Here is a 21,006-nt window from a genome sequence, read left to right as displayed (position 1 = left end):
AAACTTTTTTATCAAAAATCTCTGTTAATTTACTAAAATAAGAAATATCTATGTTTGTCAGTAAATGAGTGATTCGTTCCTTTTTTTATGTAATACCAAAACCTTATCTATAGTATTCATAGCAGGAGAAATGTTCATCACTGATCTTTCAGCTACTAAAGAATCCTGAAGAGTCGTTCAAAGTGGACGTCATATCGATTGCTGTGTCTTTTAAACAGTTCATTTTCAAGAATTAGAATAAGAAGGATATAGAAAGAGAAACAACAAGAAATTACAAAATTTAGTTTAAATACAAAATCTAAAATTTGTTATCTTTTAAATTAAGTTTTAGGTTGAAAAATATTTAAATAACGAATGTCTACTTTGCCAGTATTTGAAGGGTTAAAACGTATAATTGATTTTGGATAGACGTTCTTCGCTACGAATGTATAAGTCCTTTTTGTATCAACTTAATACTTGTACACAATAACACTTTTCTAAACGTTGATTTATATGCAACTGAATTGATCAAAATTGTGTGCAAGAAACAACAGCTAATATCATAAAATTTTGTTTCTCCTTTAATAATCATAGTAAATTGATAATACTTTGCATATCATCATTTTAAAAGCCTTTTAGTCTTCTTCTGTATTAATCCCCATTCGTGCTCATTCGAGAACATTCAAATAAATGTCGAGTTGACACCAATAAACAAATGTAGCTTGAAAAATAAGGAACGAATTAAGGTTAAATTGTCCTCTCGGTTTTGTCACAAATTCTAAATTAACTGGCCAGTAATTCGTGTTTAATTTGTTACGTATGCACCACGTATCGTTTTCTAAAAAGTTAGTAATGTATAATAAATGTTTATATCTTTAATTGCAGTTTTCTTGTTTTCCAATTCAATAAGCCATTCCAACATCCCGTCAATGTTTGCGACGGTTTAAAATTTTGAAACATAAAATGAATAATAAAAATTGAAAATTCGATAAATAAAAATATGCTAGTTCCTAAATCTACTGAAAAATATAGAATTACAAACTTGTTATCATAATATCGGCCATCGTGTACATTGTATCTGCTTGTCCACCCACGTACTCAATCGTAACAGATGTTATAACAGTCGTCGGAAATCAAAATACCGTTCGAGTAAGTAAGCATTTTACTACGGACGCTTTTGCATGTGCGATATAGACTCTGAAGCGAGGCCGTTCATTCATTCATTTGGTCGAACCAGGTCTACTGGATCCGAATTATTGGAACATTAGCTTGATTTAAGCGAGTTGGGCTCGGCCTGATCGCATAGGATCAATTTCGTGCACGTATGCATCCGATAACAATGCGAACATGCGTCAATTTTTTTCAACGTAATGCAGTACCAACAAGTCTCTAAAGATTGCACTAAAAAATTAACATCAATAACGAATTAATCCTCTTACAGGCAGTGAAATGTTTCATTGAGTTTGTCATTTGAAAATAGAAAATATTGTCTACGATGTTTGAAGAATAATTATCTGCAATAGATAGTAATATTTTCAGTAAAAATATAACAGAATGATTAAAAGAGAATCAAGTAACATTATTAGGACACTACACTGTGCAATAATATTATTACATATACGGACTTTGTTATGAAAAATTCTTCAGTTGTGCTCAACAAATACGTCCACACATAATGTCAATTTAATATTTAATATTTGAAATAAATAATTGATAATTCAGTGGAATAATTCAGTGGAACCGAATTCTCTTTTAGACACATTTTATTCGATCGTACATGTATGTACAGTTTACATAATAATCACCGTCACGTTATATATGGTACATCCTGGTATCGAGATGAATGAATAACTCCTGCGGGTAGAGTTATTTCCTGTTGGATCCAAAACAATTAGTTTCGTTCAGTTAATTTCAACTAAGATTAATGCACCTTATCATAGAAGCGTTTTTACGCTCGGAAATACCAGACAACTTGGTCCTTCTACAAAGGTCCTTTCATTTCTTCTGTGATTATTATTAGTGTTACCAAAGACTAAGGAATGCATCGAGGTAGTTAGAAAAGCCAGAAATTCCGTTCTTTTCTTTCTGGTTTATTTGGTATCGACACGTCTATCCCATTATTTTTGTAACAAATCGAGAACCGTACGCAACGATTGTTTTTGCTTTATTATAATCGAATTAATAGAGCTTAATGGAACCTATGTTCGACTAACTCGCGTTGGAACATTACGTTTCAATCCTATTTACGATCCATTCTTCGTAAATTCATTAAATCCTCTTTATCATTGTTTAAAATGTGAAATTTGTCTTATCAGGCGAGAATCATATTTATTTATTTTGTGAAATATATCGAAAATGACCGAAATACATGCTTCGCAGCAAATTAATATTTTTAAATGGTTGTCACGCTTGAATGTTTACTTTGCAGATCAACGAAATCCAAAAACAAAAAGAAAGACATTTATTGTAATTTGCAAAAGCTTTATATATCCATGATAAACATTTTTTTACAGTTTTTCATATTTGAGACTTGCATTAACATATCGATAATTCATACTCGTACAGGTCATCGTATGGCAACTATTAACGTAAGAGAATTTACGTTGCTCTCAACCGTGCTGCAGAAATTAAGTATGTTTCGATACTGGAAAATCTCGCTAGTTTAATGTATAAACTCGCTCGAAACTTCGTTACGAATTTTTCTCCAGTTTTAAATAGGTTGACAGCCTAAGTGTATGTTCCTTGACCTTCTCGATCGTCATTCATTTGTCAACGAAGCCGTACAAGAACACGCGTATAGTTTCATACCCCTGCCATTCATCTCTGCATATTGCATAATGTGTATATAATATGTATTTATACACTCGAATATTATTCTTGATACGATGGTTAGTTTTTATGAATTTTTATTGAACACGGCTCTACCGGCGTGTTGCCGCAATATCCGCATAGTCAGACATTCATGCTTGCACGGATCCAAAATCGGGCAGACAATGTTTCTTAAGAACATCGCATTACAGAAATGTAATAACATTTGACAGAATCTGTTGATTGCAAGATCAGCGAGCTTATTTACCCACTTTGCTTGGCGAATCCAATGAACTACTCAAAGAGCCGCCATTTTGGCCATTAAGTATTGCTTCGATCAATAAATAAGCACGTTCTCTAACTAAAAAAATAATCTCCTGAAAATGTACAACAAAATACTTAGATCCCATCTGTTTTTACAACGTTTTGGTGTGCAACTAGGATATAGTAATTTCTTGTCTTTTTACCTCGATAACAATAAGTTGCACAAGATCGCAGGTATTTACCGAAAACTGGAGAAGAGAGGAAAACGAGTAAAAATTCTGTTACATTCAACTTAAACTGATCGATTAAGAAATATTGAACTTTACAGCAGCGATATTTGCAATATTATTCGAAGCTTTGGTATCACGGTACGTTTGAACGCAGATAAAGATATTTCCACGAAAGAAGGTTTTATTATAAACTTTCTTCGATGTATATTCGAGTGATCCTCAATGCTGTTTAAGCGGATCAAGTACGCAACGAAGTTCCTTAACGCGTTATTTCGGGGATATACATCTTAAGAATTAGATCAACGATAATATTGTCACCGCTGCATTCTGACGAATTTATTCGAGTACGCAAGGAAAATATAATATATTACTAGTTATTAGCTCTAGAAATTGTTAAATAAAATTATCAAAATTTTACACATGAAACAGCGTAAACACAACCCTGTCTGCGTTCTCTTGTATCAAACGATCTGGAATGATGAACTGGTTCTGCAACGCAAACTACTCTTGTAATGACCATTAGAAGTGGCACGCGCTGCGTTCGACATTCGTAGATTGTGGACATTCCGACGAACGAATCCTTAAATATTGTCACGATTCAATACGCGCGAACGCAATTCACCTTACTATATTCCATCGCAGTAACAAGAATAAAAGTCTCGTCGTGTAATTTAATTGGACTATTATTCCGACATACTATAGAGTAATTCTATACAAAACTGTAGAGAATCATAATAACGAAAACGAAATGACGGTACCAGAGTTCATCGTTTCCTTTGCAATACAGCTGGATAGTTTCGTTATCGCAAATTCAACAAGCTTTAATAAATTATCATTTCCCAATTCAAAATTAGGCATCTTAATTGTAAAATAATCGAGCTATTTTTAATATAATTACATATCGGCGATACTATGTACTTATTGTTTACAAACAAACTCACCAGGAGATAAAATTGTTAATATCGATTCGACAAATTAAATAAATATAATCATATGTCTGCAGTGGTGTATAGAATGTTTTTTCCTAAGCTACTGATCTTGGTACAGCCTTAGTTTCATATAGTTACAAAAAATAACGCTCTGTTATCTTTAAAGGAACTCCCTGCTGAAATAGTAATAATAATCATCTTGAAATATTTCAGTTGAGACACTTTTATATTTTTGATCCCACCCTATCATGATTCCTCTGAAGTCTTTTGTGATCCTTCCTATATCTCTCGATTGTTAAATCTGCACTCTCTACGCTCGACAAACGCAACGCAACGGGATCTAAACTTGCTGCAAGTTTCAAGTAAGTTTCTTCCATCTCCTTCGTAATGTTTACTTCGTAATCGAAATCAACGTTGTCTATTTTATTGGAAACCTGAGGCAGAACAACTTTGTCGTCCTCATTGGGCACGTCAAAAGTTATTAAATCTTTTTCTTTCTCTGGTTCCGTATTATTCACGCAAGTGAAATTGTTTAGAGCGTTAGTTAAATTTTCATTAACAAAGTCTTGGGCGTCTGTTATTAGATCTTCACGTTTATTACTTTCTTGAATATTTTCACGTAATCTTCGTGTATCATCAAAAAGCTTCGGTTTTATTTCCGACTGATTTAAGTACACCAACGATGAATTTTTGTCAATTATACTGTCGACAGGCTTTAATTTTGGATAATTTGTTACCGAATTGTCCATATGTACTGATGACTCAACCCACTCGGCCACTCTTTGTAATTGATTATTGTCATGTAACAAAATCGGAGAACTTTCCTCACTGCTGGTTGAAATTGATCTGTCCGAGCCGGACCGAGATAATTTCTTCGAATGAACTAAAGCCGTATTTGGCTTGTTACTACCACTAGTGTATAATACAGTTTTATAATGGCCAGCATTATCTAAAAGAATATTTTTCGATCCAGGAGTCACTCTTACAAGACAATTCCTTGGACCAGTTATTCGATTTTGACTACTTGGTTTCAAACCGATATTATGCAATGACTGAACAACGTCACTAGAACTGCTGGAAGGATCAGAAGTAGAAATTACTATACTATCACTACTGAAACTGCGACTAGTAGCCACTTCGATCTGTCCAGAATCATTTTGGTTCAAATTGTTATCAATATTCTTTACTTCTATTAACGTTAGCTGTGTTGATGGATGCGATTCTTGCTGCGTTTTATCATTTTTCCAAATTCTGTCGTTAATAATATCAATTTCAATATCGCTACAGGTTTTGTCTACACTTTTATTAGCCTTCTCGTTAGCTTGAGACTTCAATTTTGTCCATTCATTCTTTCGCAATCTATCATTAATAATATCAATGTGGCTCTGTTCTTTCCCATCGAAATGACTATTACGAACTTCAGGAACTATGTAACTATGATTGGAAGATTTTTTTTCCAATTTATTCCAACAATTCGGATTGAATATACCATCAATTGAGGATTCGGATTTTTTATATAATTTCGCTGGTTTTCCTTTTTCTGTATTCAGTTTGCCATTGTTACATATGTCACCAACTTTTTGAGGCATTTGTAAAGCCGCATTATCAGTCTGACTATGGAAAACATTTTGAGTTTGCATATCGTTCCTGCGCATTGAGTTCTTTTTATTTAAGCTGACTTTTGTAGCAGAGCTCGAGCGACCGTCCTCTTTCGTAACCTCTATTTTACCATTTCTACTTAAAAATTTATCTTTTGTGCTTAGATACTGACTACTGCTTGTATTAATAATGTTTGTACAATGACTGTGATATTGCATATTACTAATACTAACGTTTTCATTCGCTTCGTGATAAACTATATGTAAATTAGAATTTTGACTTTCTTTAGTTTGGCGATTTTTGTCAATATTTTTCTCTACATTCTGTGCATATTTCGTAACACAATCATTGCAAGAAAAAACATCTTGCAAATTTGTTTGTGTTTCAGCATCAACCATTAAAATCCTACGGTTGCAAGTGCAGGTATCACAATGTTTAGCAAATATTCTTTCTTTTTCCCTATCTTCTAAAACTTTAGCCATTATTGCAGCCGACACGACGTCTACTGGAGGTTTAGATTCATCGCTTTCATCATCACTGTCTTTCTCAACTGCAGGCTTAGTTACATTATATACCATTGCTGTTGGAGGAAATGTTGAAATTGGTACAGTAATACTTTTAACATCAGGAGTATTATCATTTGAACGTTTCTTTTGTGCAATATATGTTCTAACTTTGGCTTGTACTTCTGAAGGTAACTGGAACAAAATAATGGTTATAAAATTTGTTCATGGTGAAATATAGAATTCAATAGTATGTCTATGCTCAATTGTTGATAGGCCAATATCTCAAAAAATGTTGAAAGTATAAATAATTTATATGTAAGTAACATGGTACAAAAAGATGAGCCCTTTGACATAAATAATCATACAATCAAATATCATATTTTGAATATGATAAGAGATAAAGACATTTATATTTTAAACATGACTATAGCATATATTATTTACTTACAGAATCATATTTCTGACCAACAAAATTAGAAGGTTTACATTGAAGAAGTTGTATTGCCAAATTCACATCGTTTCTATACTTTTCCTGGAAATGAACATATATGAAACAAGTTGTTTGCAAAATTTAAATTGGATACAAGTATTAATATTTGAACACACATTATCTTGGGTTAAACGATGTATAGTATAATTTGCATCTGCTAATCTATGAGACAAGGTTGCAATATCCTTAGTGAACGCACTTTTCTCAGTTTCACATTTATCTACGATCTTCAACAATTTATCCTCAAGATTTTGATTTACTTTTTGAACACGTTTGTGAGCCTCATGTAGTCTTGAATATTTTTCCTGCCATATTAAAAGTTCTTCCTTCATTGATGCTAGTTCTCCATTTGGAAATTTATCAGCTTCATTCAAAAATTGTGTCTCCATTGTTGCGATGTGATTATCTCTTTCCATCAAATGTTGCCGTAAATTTTCTATTTCAACATGCAAATGCATGTCACAGTGTTGATTGTATTGAGTGCAATGTCCACATTTACATCCACATTCCTATAATAAGAGATCAATTATGTTTGACACTTTTATGTAGCAGACAATTAAATTATAAATTACTGAAAACAATTAGGTAAATCCGTAAAATATTATAGTCAATTCAATACTTCTTTTAATATTTTTTAATTAATTTTCACCATCATAACTACATTCTATCTTTTTCGTTTTAATGTTATATAAAAATGTTTAAGTTTGTCCCCACGTATTATTGACTTATTCTTAATTTACGTACCTTACATTTTTCAGCCATTGTGTAGTACGGAAAATATATTAAAAACACTCAAAAAATATTGACTAATTTCGAGACTTAAAAATTTGAGCCTCATAACCCTGTCGTTGGTTTCGTGCAGAAATATGGATAGTTCGCGTACGTCACGACGCAGTTTAATTTCTTATATCGTCAGCAACGAAGATATGACACGAGAAATCTCTTCGATAAAAACTTTAAATCGCATACGATGAGAACTTCTGGAACAACAGATTGTAATTTTCGCTGCCGTTCAACACACATTTAGCTCGTACGAGTATTTCGATTGTCGATGTTTAGCTTGCATTGCTGACGTTTATTAGCAGCTGTCGTAGTGGTAGCGTATTATGTACTTTCATGGTTTTCTACAAGGTGGATTACAAATCCACGAGTAACAAAGCATAGCTGAATGCAAAAACAACTTGAAAATAAATATTTAATAATGAAAATCGTACTTAATACAGTAATGGGTCCTACTCCTGCACATCTCTAGGCCGCAACTCGATCCGTTAGCGAGGGTCAATATAGAAATTTTCTTTGCTTCGATTGGTTGGCGATTTACTGATGAGACAATGCTACCGCCGCAGTCAAAGAAATAGAGAGAAAATAGCGAGCGTGCAGAGAGCATGAAATCAGTACAACACATGTAAAACAAGTCACATCGACGAACGATGTAGTTTATCTTACTCTACCATGCATGCGGTCTTACTCTTTTCGCGCATCCATTTGATTGGCGCGCCATCATAGACCCGCGAAGCAAAATTTGGTTTTTAAAAGCAGCTTTAGGTAATAAAATCTGTCACCTCATAGAATTCTCGAAAATATATTTATGAAGTTTATTTTTGCGTCTATTTACTACTTAAAAAATTCATTTTATCCTAACACTATTTCACAGCCATTAGCTGTGTGTAATTATCGATTTCGAATTAGTTATAGAACGATTGAAGTTTCTTCAAATCTACAACTGATTGGAAATCGAAAATTATCATCGATTCCCCGAGTATCGCCACGCGGAGGTTGCTATAATTAGAAACTTGAAAGGGAGTCAGAACGAACCCAGAATTTCTTATGGCTCCCTTTTTTACAAGAAGTTTTGCTTACAAATTATCGCCTTAATAAATAACGCATTTACTCGATGATATTTCTCGATGATACTCCTCTTAATATTCCTGTTTAATATTGTGATATTCTTATATTGTCATCGTTTCCTTTTCGTTTGCTAAAAAATCTGAAACGGACTTGAAAAACGATCATCAGAATTAGTATTAATAGCATTTTTAAAATTTACTTTGATGAATTATTATACATATCTGAAAAAGAATATCTTTTGAAATCCGAAACATCATCGTTAAATACCAAGTATTAAAAAAGATCTTGTTATCACACCTGAAAGTAATAGATAATTATTAACAAGGAGATTCTTTCAAACCTAACACCGGTTTTCTCCCATTGGGCGTGCAAGTAAGGCTTAACCTGTGACCCGTATACATTGATTTACTCTTTGATTGACAACTGGAACAAGAAACAAAGATGAGCAGACAAATTCAATAAAAATGGTGGTCCATTCAATATGTATTCCAAAAACAAATGCGTGAATGTACCGTGTTTGCGCAACACTGCTGCAAGAAATAGAAATTGTTGTACAAAAGCAAACGCCAGCAGTGCATTCTTTATCGAGACGTTAACTTATATAATTGAAAACGGAAAACTCCTGTCCACTTTTAATCTTATTTGTTTATCTGTGCTACACTAAATGGAAACGTAACTGTAAATGAAAACGTGACTCTAAATAAAGACGCAGCTCTTGTAAGCACTTTAATTTTATCAAACAATTTCGTTACGATATCGAACAGGAGAATTACAGCTACACTTTACATATAAAGAGGAGATCGGAGTCAAAGAAGTAGAGAAACACGTACTTATTTTTTCGCGTGCTATTCTACAAGATTTAGAGTTCGACCTCTCAATAGCAACGCGAGCAGTACATTGAAAATTTCAATATTAATTTGTCCTATTCGAAGCTGAAAACTCCCGTGCACCTTGATCTGGTTCCGCGCATCTCTAAAGGGGATTGGCGACGATTTTGCGATGATCCAAGCGATCCTTGGAATGGTCAGACACTGCCTCCAGCTTCTAGGAATCTATCCTGGAATCTAACATTACAAGAAATGAACAATGAAGACCGCCCTAGATATAGACCGAGGTTTAGTAACAAACCCTTGACAATTTGTTGGAGAGGCCTCTTCGGCATTTGTAGCCTTTTCTTTCTTCGGTGATTCGCCTGATGAATCTAGAATCTTACACATGCTCCGTAGCTAGCAGAAGACTAACGATTTCCGAAACAAAGTAACAATGTCTTGGATAAAGCCGATAATCCTGCTGGTGCAATGGAGCCGCTATCTTTTCGTTTTGAAAGCCCTAATTCACGCGCATTCGCGTTCGCGACCGCGGAACCTAAGAGAATCCTCGAAAGATCGATTCGAAACGTCATTAAACGTCATGCATCGTTCAAATAAAGGTTGAATCGAATCTTTTCGGCCCTATTAGTGTATCGGGCGGCGAATCGCGGCCTACCAAAAAAGAGAACGACAGTCAGCCCCGGCCCTACCTTACAATGCACACACCGTTTAGGTAAATTACCCATCCTACTTAATGCACACGCACACAAGTGGAAATTACGTCGTGCACGATAAACTAGCTATTGTTAATCGCTATTATTGTTAAATACCGTTCCATGCGCCATTGCTTGCCCCCCTCTCGAGTAACGCTTGGACATTCGGAAGGATTCGAGCAACGAGCATAAAACTTTGAATCTCTAAAAATTCTACCTAAAAAGTATCATTAGCTCTTCGGGTTAAGATATTTATTAAGATATAATTCATATTAATTCGTTGAAAAATGAGTACGTTTAATAATAATTTCATAAGAATGATTTCAAAATACATTTAAATATGTTTAATGATGTGATAATAATAATTTCAAAATGTGTTGAGAACGTCTTTCAGCACGTGATCTCTAACACAATTAATGGAAAAAGAGTTATTTAATATATTGGTACAGTAAATGTACCAATATAATTTTTGTTACAATCGAGCTATGATGAACGCCTGTTTCAGAAAATGAATCTTTTCGCAGCATTGCAGTGTGCAGAAAGACCCTACCTATCTAAAAAAACAGATTACCACTGAAAGAATTGCCGGTCACTGTACTCGTTAAAAGGTTTTACTATTTCTACGTAATACGAAAAATTATTTCTTTAAATATTGACTCACTACTTGATAATAATAGAGAGCTGCGTTATAATCCTGGAACAGGAAGAACTCTGCACCGCGCACATGGTTGCACAAAACAATCAACCACATACACTCCCGAACACTCCGGTATCCTAACTCCATGATTAAGTTCAACTAATCGATTAGATAAATTACCGAATAGCTAAATGCCCTATTGACACAATAACCAATTGGCAAAATGACCAAACAATCAATTGACAAATTAAATAAATAACCGTTTAGCAAAATGACCGCCAAATAGCCAAATGAGCGCTTGGCAAAATTATCGAAAAACTGAATGATTAAATATTGCAACGAAAGAGCACCTTTAATTAGACTGTCCGGCGGAGAATATGAGAAACACAACCGTCGTGCCCGAACGTAGCCGAGTAAATAAAAAGAAAGTTAAACTGTCGGTTGCGGATTATCTTCAAGTCGAATTAATTAAGGTAGCGGCCAACCTCGAGTCAATGACAAAAACTCTTGGATACACAAACCCATTAGTGTGAATATGAAATCGAACTTTTCTCAGTAATAAATTTACTATCTCTGTCTTCTTAATATTTGAAACCATACTTATGTTCTAAGGATCCTTTGAACTAGTATATTTAAATAATCGAAAGATATACACACACACTATTTAAAGAACAATATCTTGAGAAGGAACCAAGGAACGTTCAGGAGGCATTTATGCTGACTTTTTGAAGCTAATGGAAAAGCGTTGTAACATATAAAAGTGGATTAGAAATAATAAGAAATGTAAAAGTAGTAAACCGAATATAATAACTTAGTAAAGAAAAATGAAAATAATACACAATTCATTTTATAAGCATTAGAAGATTATCAGCGACGTTAACCAGATACCAGTAAATTAACCTACCAATCCGCATATCTTTCATTAAACTATGTTTTATTACATTAGAAAATTGTTTTCACTGTTCCGATATAATTTGTAGTATATATTGTTTTTTCTCCACATTTGTTGATAATATTTTATTATATTCCTCCATAATATAAGCTTAACCCCACGTTTAGCAGTATCATTAACAACTTTTAATTGTTAGATTTACACCAATACAATGATAACCTTAACCAGATCCTGTGAATTAGTCAAAACATTTGCGAGGAATATATTTACCTCAAAGTACATTGAATAGCTTTCGCAAATACACTGGCTGCAACAGATTTGATTTATTTGAAAGTTGAAACTCCTTTACAAATATAATTTCACAACACGTGTTTCAGATGGCGCATCAACCGAATGAATGCGCGGAAAGAGTGAGGCCGCAAGTACAGCAAAGTAAGACATCTAAGTTTCCTATCTATGTGCACAACCACACATAGAACTGATGGACATCGTTCTGTTTCTCTCCATTGTATTTCATTCTCTTTCTATAGCACTTGCGCGGAGCTGAATGCGCTGTAAAATGATGGGGATGTGCGAGCCAGCTTAGAGAGCACGAAAACTGTGCAGGAATAGAACCCATTACTGTACTCGAGTACTCGACCAATAAAATTGCTCAAAGAAACGATAGCGACTCTTATTGGATATCAATAGGTGGATCATGCCATCTGTCAAATTTACGCAGAAAAATAAAATTTGAATGATTGCAAAGGACATCAGATACTTATACAAAGAATTCAACGGGAAAATTTGCATGGATATATTATCAAAAATGAACATTGAGACTTTGATTTGCTGAATTATTTATTAAATATTTGTTATACCCCATACATAATGCTTGTAATCTTAAAACTGTTAATGATGTTAATACAGCAATAATTATAAGTTGACAAGTATGTACTTAATACTTGAAAAGCAGTATTTTTTATAAATTCGTGTTTCAATAGATATTTCTTGTTTCATATAAGAAAATGCATCAATGATTTGAAATTAAAATTAACATAAATTCTAAATTTGATAAAAATGGATTACAAAATTAAATAGTGTTAGAAATTTTGTATCTTTTTCGAAGATTTCACAAACACATATACAAAACTGAGTGCAAACGCACAATTTTATATGCCAACGTATTATGGCGTGACATGGTTTCATTAATGTCCTAAATACTTTAGCACAACTTTGAATCATCCTAACGCATTTTAAGTTTGAATTGTGTAAATAGATTACTTTGTATCCTAATGTTAGAAGTAGAGGTTGTACAATTAATGATCTGTATGTATTTTGCTTGAATGTGTAATATATCTTTTATTGGATAACACGAAACAAAGTACTGAACAAAGATATATATTTGAAGTTATGAAAAAATGCGAAGATCAGTATGGTTGTAGAACAGGATTATAGTCATCATTGCATAGCTATGCAGGAAATACTCTTATAACATATGACACAGCAGTGGTAGAATACATATATATGCTTATATAGTGCCTTACCCTACAGTCGAAATGATCCAAACAATAAGACAATCTATGAAGTTAATTCTTAGTACCAAGTTCGTTCCTTCCTTTCTTTTAAATTCGTTTTTACATAATTGTAAAAACCAGTCTTACTTGATAAGAGAAGGTACAATAATAGAACTTTAAAATTTACCATTTAGTTGTATAAAAAAAGCTAGGTCTCTTAAATTTGGAATTGAGACATTTCATTTTTTTTTTCGATATTTATCTACAATATTGTTTGAAAAAAGTAAAGGTATTTTCCATATTTTACTGTCAATTCAATATATCCACTTATACAGTTCATCATGTAGCTAATTGCTAATTAAAAAGTTATATACATATATAAAAAAAATGTCTCATATAAAAAATGATATATTTTTGCCCGAAATTTATTCGATATTTCTTTGACCAGTAAGTTGATGTTCATTAATTACTACATATTTTATCACAAGTTATTTCAATACAGATTCTTTATAAAAAGGTTTTTTCAAACATTTTTTATCACTTGAAAATGTATGTATGATAAAGTATTTCTCTTTTTGTATATTTGAACACAATTAAAAAGTTTGGAACATTTCAAATGTTGAGCATCATATACATATACATATATAGATATATATGTATATACATATGTGTATATACATACATTCATACATATATACATAAATACATACAATATTAGTAAAAGAATATGTCCGAATGCAACATTGCTTAACACTACATATACATTATAATATCTATAATGATATAGAATTTTTATATCTTTCATAACAACAAAATGACTCTTTCTGAATAAGTTGTAACAAATTGAACACAAAAAATCAACTACATTAGAGCAAATTTCATGTATATATTAAACAATACTTAAATGTAAAACATGAAAATTGCAAAATATATACTATATATTTAATTAAAATTTTCACTAATACAGTCTATTTAATATTATTTATGTTATATATCTTTAGACTATACTTTTAAAAATTCATCTAAGGACACTAAGTGGTTTTGGCGACAACAAGTATTCCAATTCGATAGGAGTTAAGTCAAATTCATATTTCATATACAACAGATAATAATACCAATACTATTTAATTTTAGTTTTGTATATCATTAACTTTTTAGTGCCTTCGAACATTGAGGAAAACTTTTTAAAAGACTTTAATACTATAAATTAATTACGTAACTAAATCAAATAGCACATATTGCGAATCTCATATTCTGCATCAAAATTTATGCTTAGTGCTAATGAATCAATGTACCTACATAAATATAATCCTTAAAAGTGACTTTCACATTATATGCTTTGATATGTACAATGTGATAGTTACTTTTATGAATAAAATCTATGTTACAACATAAATTAGAGAAATTGCACATTTTAGGCACTAACATTATAAAAACATTCGTACAGTATGTATGAATGGCTCAAAAACCAGAGGTCATAAGCAATTTAAATGTACAAGTCAAGAGAATAAAGATTTGTTTTAACTCGTAGTTACAGTGTATATATTTACAAACCTTACGTTTAAAGAAAATCGAAGATTTAATAACATATGAAAATACTAAAAAATTAGCATATATCACTCAAGATATTTTATAAAATGGCAATTGTAAAGTCTAGTTCGCATTACTCGGCTTTTGAGTCGTCCTTACACATATAATTCTTGACCAAGAACATAGCGCGTAAGTGTGTTGTTAACAAAGCAAGAAGAAATATATTTGAAGTGAATATAAATTAGTATAATGTTACAAATTGTCTATAATACAAAGATGAAAGGTACACGACATTAGCATTAGTAAGATAGAAATCAAATTTCAACTCCAATGAACTATAGATCTACCAACATCAATGATATATATTCTTAAATGCTAAGTGTTTAGTTGCATTAAAAATCATAAGCTTCATTTATTTTCAGGTTGAGCTTAATTAAAACAAAGATTCATATATTTCTACAATTACACATTAATCATGAAATCCATGGACGTTTTAGCATTGCTTTAGTGTAACTGATTATCAATAGAATTTCTATAGAGGCAGTATATTTATGCAACAGGTGTAGTTTACATTTTGAAGCAAAGAAATATTAGACATTAAGCTATGCTTCAAACCTGTGAAATCAAATTAAGGTACTGTTCTTTTCTAAGCACTAATATATTATAATAATACACATATACAATAAAAAACAAACTTATTGATTTGAAATTGTCAAAGATCACCCTCAAATAGCTGTCACTAGAACTTCAAAGATCACACGGTTTATCAACAGTGTTTTAGAATATTACTTTTATTTGTATAACAAATTAGGAGATTTATATAACTACAAACCCCTATCCACTTTCGCTTCACTATAACAATACTGAAAATGACGTAATCTTTGAAGTCCTAATTAATATGAATACATTTTATATACATATAAAAGAAAAAGTCATTTGTAACTATTTCCTTGTATTACATTATAGAATTTTATAAATGAAATATTCTCTAATAAACTGAGATCGCCTATGAAGGCATTAAAATTCATTACATACAATTTAATGAGCAATTGTATCTAATTTTGGAAACCCGTTTAAAATCAATACTGCTCCCTTTTGAAATATATATCATCTACTATTTACTAAATTCTTTTCTCCAGAATTAATCAGAAAAAACTGTCACACTTGATATGACATACATTTTTATGACTTACATATCAATAGCTTAATTCATTCTAGTTTTATTCTCACTAATCTAATATTTTACAAGCAACCTTGCATCCGGAATTAAACATCTATCATTCAATTAATTATTTATATATAACATGTAATAATGCAACATTTCTCGTCATAAAAAATCGTAAGCCTTAGTCGTAATTCGAACAAGGTCATTTGTAATTACAAAATGGATAATTTTCGCCACTGAAATGTTAATAAACCTGTTCCTAGTATAAAAATGCTTGTATTCCAATCTTGAAATAATTAACTTTTCTTTAATAGCCTTATAAATGTCATGAATTTCACACCGAAATATACAAATTTTTAATTCGATGAAACGTTTTCACACTTTTTATATCTTTATTCGAAGGAACAGATTTCTTAACTACTTTCATAAAGAGGGTTTGTGTTCATACTTTAAGAGCAGCTTTGGGAGACCAGTGATGGAAACGGGTAGGACCTGTCGGATAGGAGGTTGGATGGATCCATTTGTTTCCTCTATGACCCATGAAAGGTGGTGGAGATGGACCACCCAAAAAGTGAGGGGGCATAATGTTATACCATGGCTGACTTATTGGGTGAGGACCATATCCCATACTGAATGAGTGACCAAACCACGAACGATTTCTATTAAGATGTAGTTTGGGGCTATTCAAATTGCGTCTCCTACCTGCACCATTATTGCTATGCTGTTGATTTTGATTAGCAGAACTTAGTGGTTTTGATTTTTGTTGTTGTTCTGTATTAGTGCTCAAGGGGGATTTCTGTGGAAAAGTAAAACATTTTATTATCTCTTTAATGCATTAAATTTTGTTGGATCATTTGAATTATATAAAAATTGATTGCACTATCTAACAAATTTAATTGTTTGGAATCTTTCATTTCCAATAAATGATTCCTATAGATCTATACATTAACCACAAATATTAATTTCCCTCATAAATAATTTTAAAAACAATCAACTTCGATTTATTAATAATATTATTAAACATAAATAATTAATGTATTGTTGTACAAAATCTAGTTACATAATATAGAAGAGTAAATTTTTTTCTATAAAAGACTTTAAGAAAGTTAAAAATCATGCCTGCTGTAATGTAAAACGTACACAAAAAATATAACATGACTTTCCTGTATGATTAATGTTTTATCAAATTATAAGAAAAGTACATTTACATAATGTTAACATAATATTAAAATTTATTATTTTGTCTACTAAAATCCACAAAACTATTAAAATACACAGCATTTGTAATGTTACAAATTAGAAGTTTCTTTTAAATCAGAGAAAAAATAAAAAACATGTGCATCTTTTAGAAACACAGATTGATATATAAAAATATAGTATGATTATTGATATTCACCTGTATCTTAGTCTGTCCCTCAGACTGTTTGTTCTCTTTCTCTAACCCTTCGTTGCTTCTTTGAAGAATTGGTACAGTATTTTCTTTATCATCGAACAAAGCCAGTGTGCAATAGGAGCCTTTACTTTCTCCAAATCGGCAGCAAACTTCATTAGGATCAACCCAAAGAGTCAATTCAACCGGTAAAGACAAATCTTCATATTTAACACCAGCAGCATTAGCAGCACTTTCTAAAGTTGCATCTCTCCGATTATGACCATTCACACGAATACAACGATAGCCTTGACCTTTAAATGGCTTCTCTGGAAACCAATGATTTTTAAAACGTTCTGTCAGTAATTCAACTAAACGTCGCTTGAAACATTCCAACTGATCAGGACTAAATTTTTCGTTTTTTTCTATCAGCTTTACTAAGAACAGTACTGCCGCAGTAATTTCGTTGCGCATGTTGTCTTTGCCGTATACCAAATTTATAATTTTCAGATGAATTCTTCCTTTGATGCCTTGATACAAGATTTTTGAAAACTAAAGTACCATTTGCTGAAACTGATATGGAGCACATAGAGCCCTTCTGCACCACAGCAATACTCAAATTTTTTGGGATCTATGATGTTTTTTATTTTGCAAAACAATATGTGTTATGCTATATTCTCTTTGTCTTTGGTATATAGTATTTGTATCTATTGTCGTTATTACTCTTTTCTGAAATAAAGTAGAAAAAGCTGTTAATATTCATTTCTAAATCAATCTTTTTATTTAATTAATTTCAACATTTTTAAACTCCGAAATGATACTAAAGTAATCTATAAATAAATCTTTTAATTCCAAAAAAATATTTTGATTAAAATCTCAGATTTGTATCTATTTAATCTATCCGCATCTGTGTCCATAAATACCTTGTTTGTTTGTTTTTCAATGCTTATAATGATGTAATTATCCAAATAAGCAAATTTCAAAAGTTTTATGCATACAAAATTTGTGACATTATATTATTAAAATGTATGGACACACACAAAACGATTGATCTCATTTGATAATGGAACTAGATAACAATATGTTATGGGCATTAATTAGGTTATAAACCATAATAACGCAGGTTAGGTAAATCGTGTTCAGATGCAAGACTGATAGCTAACAACACAATTGATACGATCAGTAATCAGAAACAAAGCAAACGGCACCATTACAATATATATTAAATATTTAGAAACGAATGCATTGAAATAATGAGAACAACGAATTATGCCAGCTCATTCTTGTCGTACCAGGTCGTGCCGTGAGCGATTGTTACTGAAATACCACAATTTCGTCTTCTAGTAATTATTTATTTATCGTGATATTTCACTTCCGTTGAAAGTATGCACTCGTTTGATACACCGACAAATTTAATACTAATATTAAATTGACCTTACGAATCAATGACGAAAATTCCGTGTTTCTGGTGAAACTACTACGTCTTCTTTCTCTTTAAATAAACGTACTCGACCCAACACGTGTTACGTTGCATCAATGTCCATAAAGCTTGTAGAAAAATATAGATCTCCAACAGTAACTACAACTACAGTAGTGCCTCCTCATCCCGAGCGATTTCTATCTCTCCTTTCCGAGCGCTTTTATCCCCGCCATTTTAATGCGCATCTTGCTCTGAGCAGTTGATTTAGAAAGAGAGCGGGAGATGATCGAGAGAGGCAGAATAAAATCAGCGATCTCTGTGTGAGTATCCATACGGACGACAAACCTAAGCTCTATGTTACAATGAAACACACGGTATAATATTCAACTTGTACTTTTTGCTCCATAAAATTGTCTCGGCTACACAGTTCAGCCTATTTCAGCACGTTTTGAAACGGTGATAGTTTTTTCAATTTTACAATTTGACAGCATTACAACTGCTCGAAATGTCTTTTAAACCTATTGTAAATATACTTTAAAATTGCCCTAAGTCTGTTCTAAATCTGTCCTAAATGTACAAAAAATCAATTTTTGAAATTTCAAAAGTATGATTTTCTTAACACAATTACATATTTTTATTCATATCCTCATAAAGCATGAAAAGACGAATTCATAGAGATGCAAAAATATATCATAACAGGGAGCAAAAAATCTCACGAAAGAATTTTCACCATGCATAACTAAAGTCCACCCTACATACATGTTAAACATAGGAAATGTGGCAGCGGAGAGTTAATATTAAATTAGGTATTTAATAGTTGACATTTTCTGTATTCTCGATAAAATATTTAATTTCTCAACAGATCTCAATGTGTATTGTACATTTTTCTCAAACACGTTTTCGAGAATCCTATGAGGTAACAGATTTCATTATTTGAATACGCAAAAAGAGTAAGCACGGTAGAATGAGATAAGCTACATCATTTGTCGATGTGACTTGTTCCAAATGTAATTGTGCTGATTTCATGATTTCTTGCACACTCGCTGTTTTCTCCCTTTTTCTTTGAATGTGGGAACAGCACTGCCTGACCAGTAAATCGCCAACCAATTAGAGTAAAGAAAATTTCTACATTGACCCCTGCTAACCGATCGAGCTACGGCCTGGAGATGTACAAGAGTAGGACCGATTACTGTACAAACATACAACTACAAGTTGCCTGTACAAGAGTTACTTTGCGTATGTGACTATATGTATGTAATTAGCTGATTCAAGTTACTAATAAATTTATTTCTAAGTATTTTTGGTTTCATTATACTTCAAGTTTTTTTTTTCCTCTTCTTTACTACGCAATGAAAACACGAAGTGCTGTCATGTATTTTTATGTTCAAATAACGATACATAATATGTTTGTAGTTAACCTGTAACACGTGTTATTAATGTTTACAACCTGTAGATAATATTGTTAGACAATTTTAAAATTGTAATAAATAGTTTAATCGTTACACATAATCATCATGGGTAGAAATTCCCCAAATATTTTAGTAACAGGTAAGTATCTCCATGAATTACATGACTTTAATATGTCAAACCAATAATTATCATATTGTAATTATTACATTGCAAGTTAATAATACTAAGTCATGAATTTTTCATATATTAGGTACTCCAGGAGTTGGAAAAAGTTTAATGTGCCGTGTTCTATCAGAAAGGACAGGATTAACCTGGATCGATGTTAGTAAATTTGCTATTGAAAACAAGTGTTTAGAAGAATATGATGATGTATATCAGTGTCCTATCTTAGATGAAGATAAGGTAATTTTTTAATAAGCAACTTAAATTTCTACTAATGTTCAAGTAAGACATTTTTAAATTACAGTTATTAGATCACATGGAAGAATTTATGTGCAAAGGTGGAAAAATTGTTGATTACCATGGGGCTGACTTCTTCCCAGAAAGATGGTTTGATATCGTTTTCGTGTTAAGAACTGATAACACAATACTATATGATCGTTTAAAGGAACGAGGCTACACAGGAAAAAAATTAGAAGATAACATAGATTGTGAAATCTTTCAAACGATACTTGAAGAAGCAAAGTCAGCTTATAGAGAAGAAATAGTTCACGAGTTAATAAGTAACAATATGTATGAAGTCACAAGTAATGTAGATAGAATTTGTCAATGGTTAGAACAATGGAGAATAGACAATGAACCATAATTTACCATATTATAAAAAATTATCAATACATTAACTTTGTAAGTAAAGAACTAATATGTGTTATTGTAATTTTTATATTGAAGACCTATTTATACATTAAAATGAAT

At 31.9% G+C, this 21,006-nt stretch overlaps 3 protein-coding genes across 7 annotated transcripts; 1 reads left to right on the top strand and 2 right to left on the bottom strand.

Moving 5' to 3' along the window:
- Positions 1-1,750: 1,750 nt before the first annotated feature.
- Positions 1,751-7,961, bottom strand: LOC144472814 (uncharacterized). The gene is made up of 4 exons (XM_078186192.1): positions 7,550-7,961; positions 6,922-7,314; positions 6,764-6,847; positions 1,751-6,507 (listed from the first exon to the last, which is right to left on the bottom strand). The coding sequence occupies exons 1-4, from the start codon at positions 7,565-7,567 to the stop codon at positions 4,435-4,437; spliced, it is 2,568 nt and encodes an 855-aa protein (XP_078042318.1). The 5' UTR covers positions 7,568-7,961; the 3' UTR covers positions 1,751-4,434.
- A 4,548-nt stretch (positions 7,962-12,509) lies between these two features.
- Positions 12,510-18,841, bottom strand: LOC144472081 (protein BTG3). Of its 4 annotated transcripts, none has more exons than XM_078184783.1 (3): positions 18,704-18,841; positions 17,292-17,993; positions 12,510-16,691 (listed from the first exon to the last, which is right to left on the bottom strand). In XM_078184783.1, the coding sequence occupies exons 2-3, from the start codon at positions 17,736-17,738 to the stop codon at positions 16,338-16,340; spliced, it is 801 nt and encodes a 266-aa protein (XP_078040909.1). In that variant the 5' UTR covers positions 17,739-17,993; positions 18,704-18,841; the 3' UTR covers positions 12,510-16,337. The 4 variants fall into 4 exon arrangements, with proteins under 4 accessions (XP_078040909.1, XP_078040910.1, XP_078040911.1 ...); XM_078184784.1 differs by having other exon boundaries at positions 18,699-18,822; XM_078184785.1 differs by lacking the exon at positions 18,704-18,841 and adding an exon at positions 18,557-18,676.
- Positions 18,842-19,817: 976 nt separating this feature from the next.
- Positions 19,818-21,000, top strand: Ak6 (adenylate kinase isoenzyme 6). Of its 2 annotated transcripts, none has more exons than XM_078185464.1 (3): positions 19,818-19,934; positions 20,345-20,496; positions 20,561-21,000. In XM_078185464.1, exons 2-3 carry the CDS (start codon positions 20,371-20,373, stop codon positions 20,897-20,899), a joined length of 465 nt encoding a protein of 154 aa, XP_078041590.1. In that variant the 5' UTR covers positions 19,818-19,934; positions 20,345-20,370; the 3' UTR covers positions 20,900-21,000. The 2 variants fall into 2 exon arrangements, with proteins under 2 accessions (XP_078041590.1, XP_078041589.1); XM_078185463.1 differs by having other exon boundaries at positions 19,831-20,232.
- Positions 21,001-21,006: the final 6 nt, after the last annotated feature.

The sequence above is a fragment of the Augochlora pura genome, chromosome 7, assembly GCF_028453695.1.
Source record: "Augochlora pura isolate Apur16 chromosome 7, APUR_v2.2.1, whole genome shotgun sequence".
Classification (NCBI taxonomy): domain Eukaryota; kingdom Metazoa; phylum Arthropoda; class Insecta; order Hymenoptera; family Halictidae; genus Augochlora; species Augochlora pura.
This window is presented reverse-complemented; position numbering and strand designations above follow the sequence as displayed.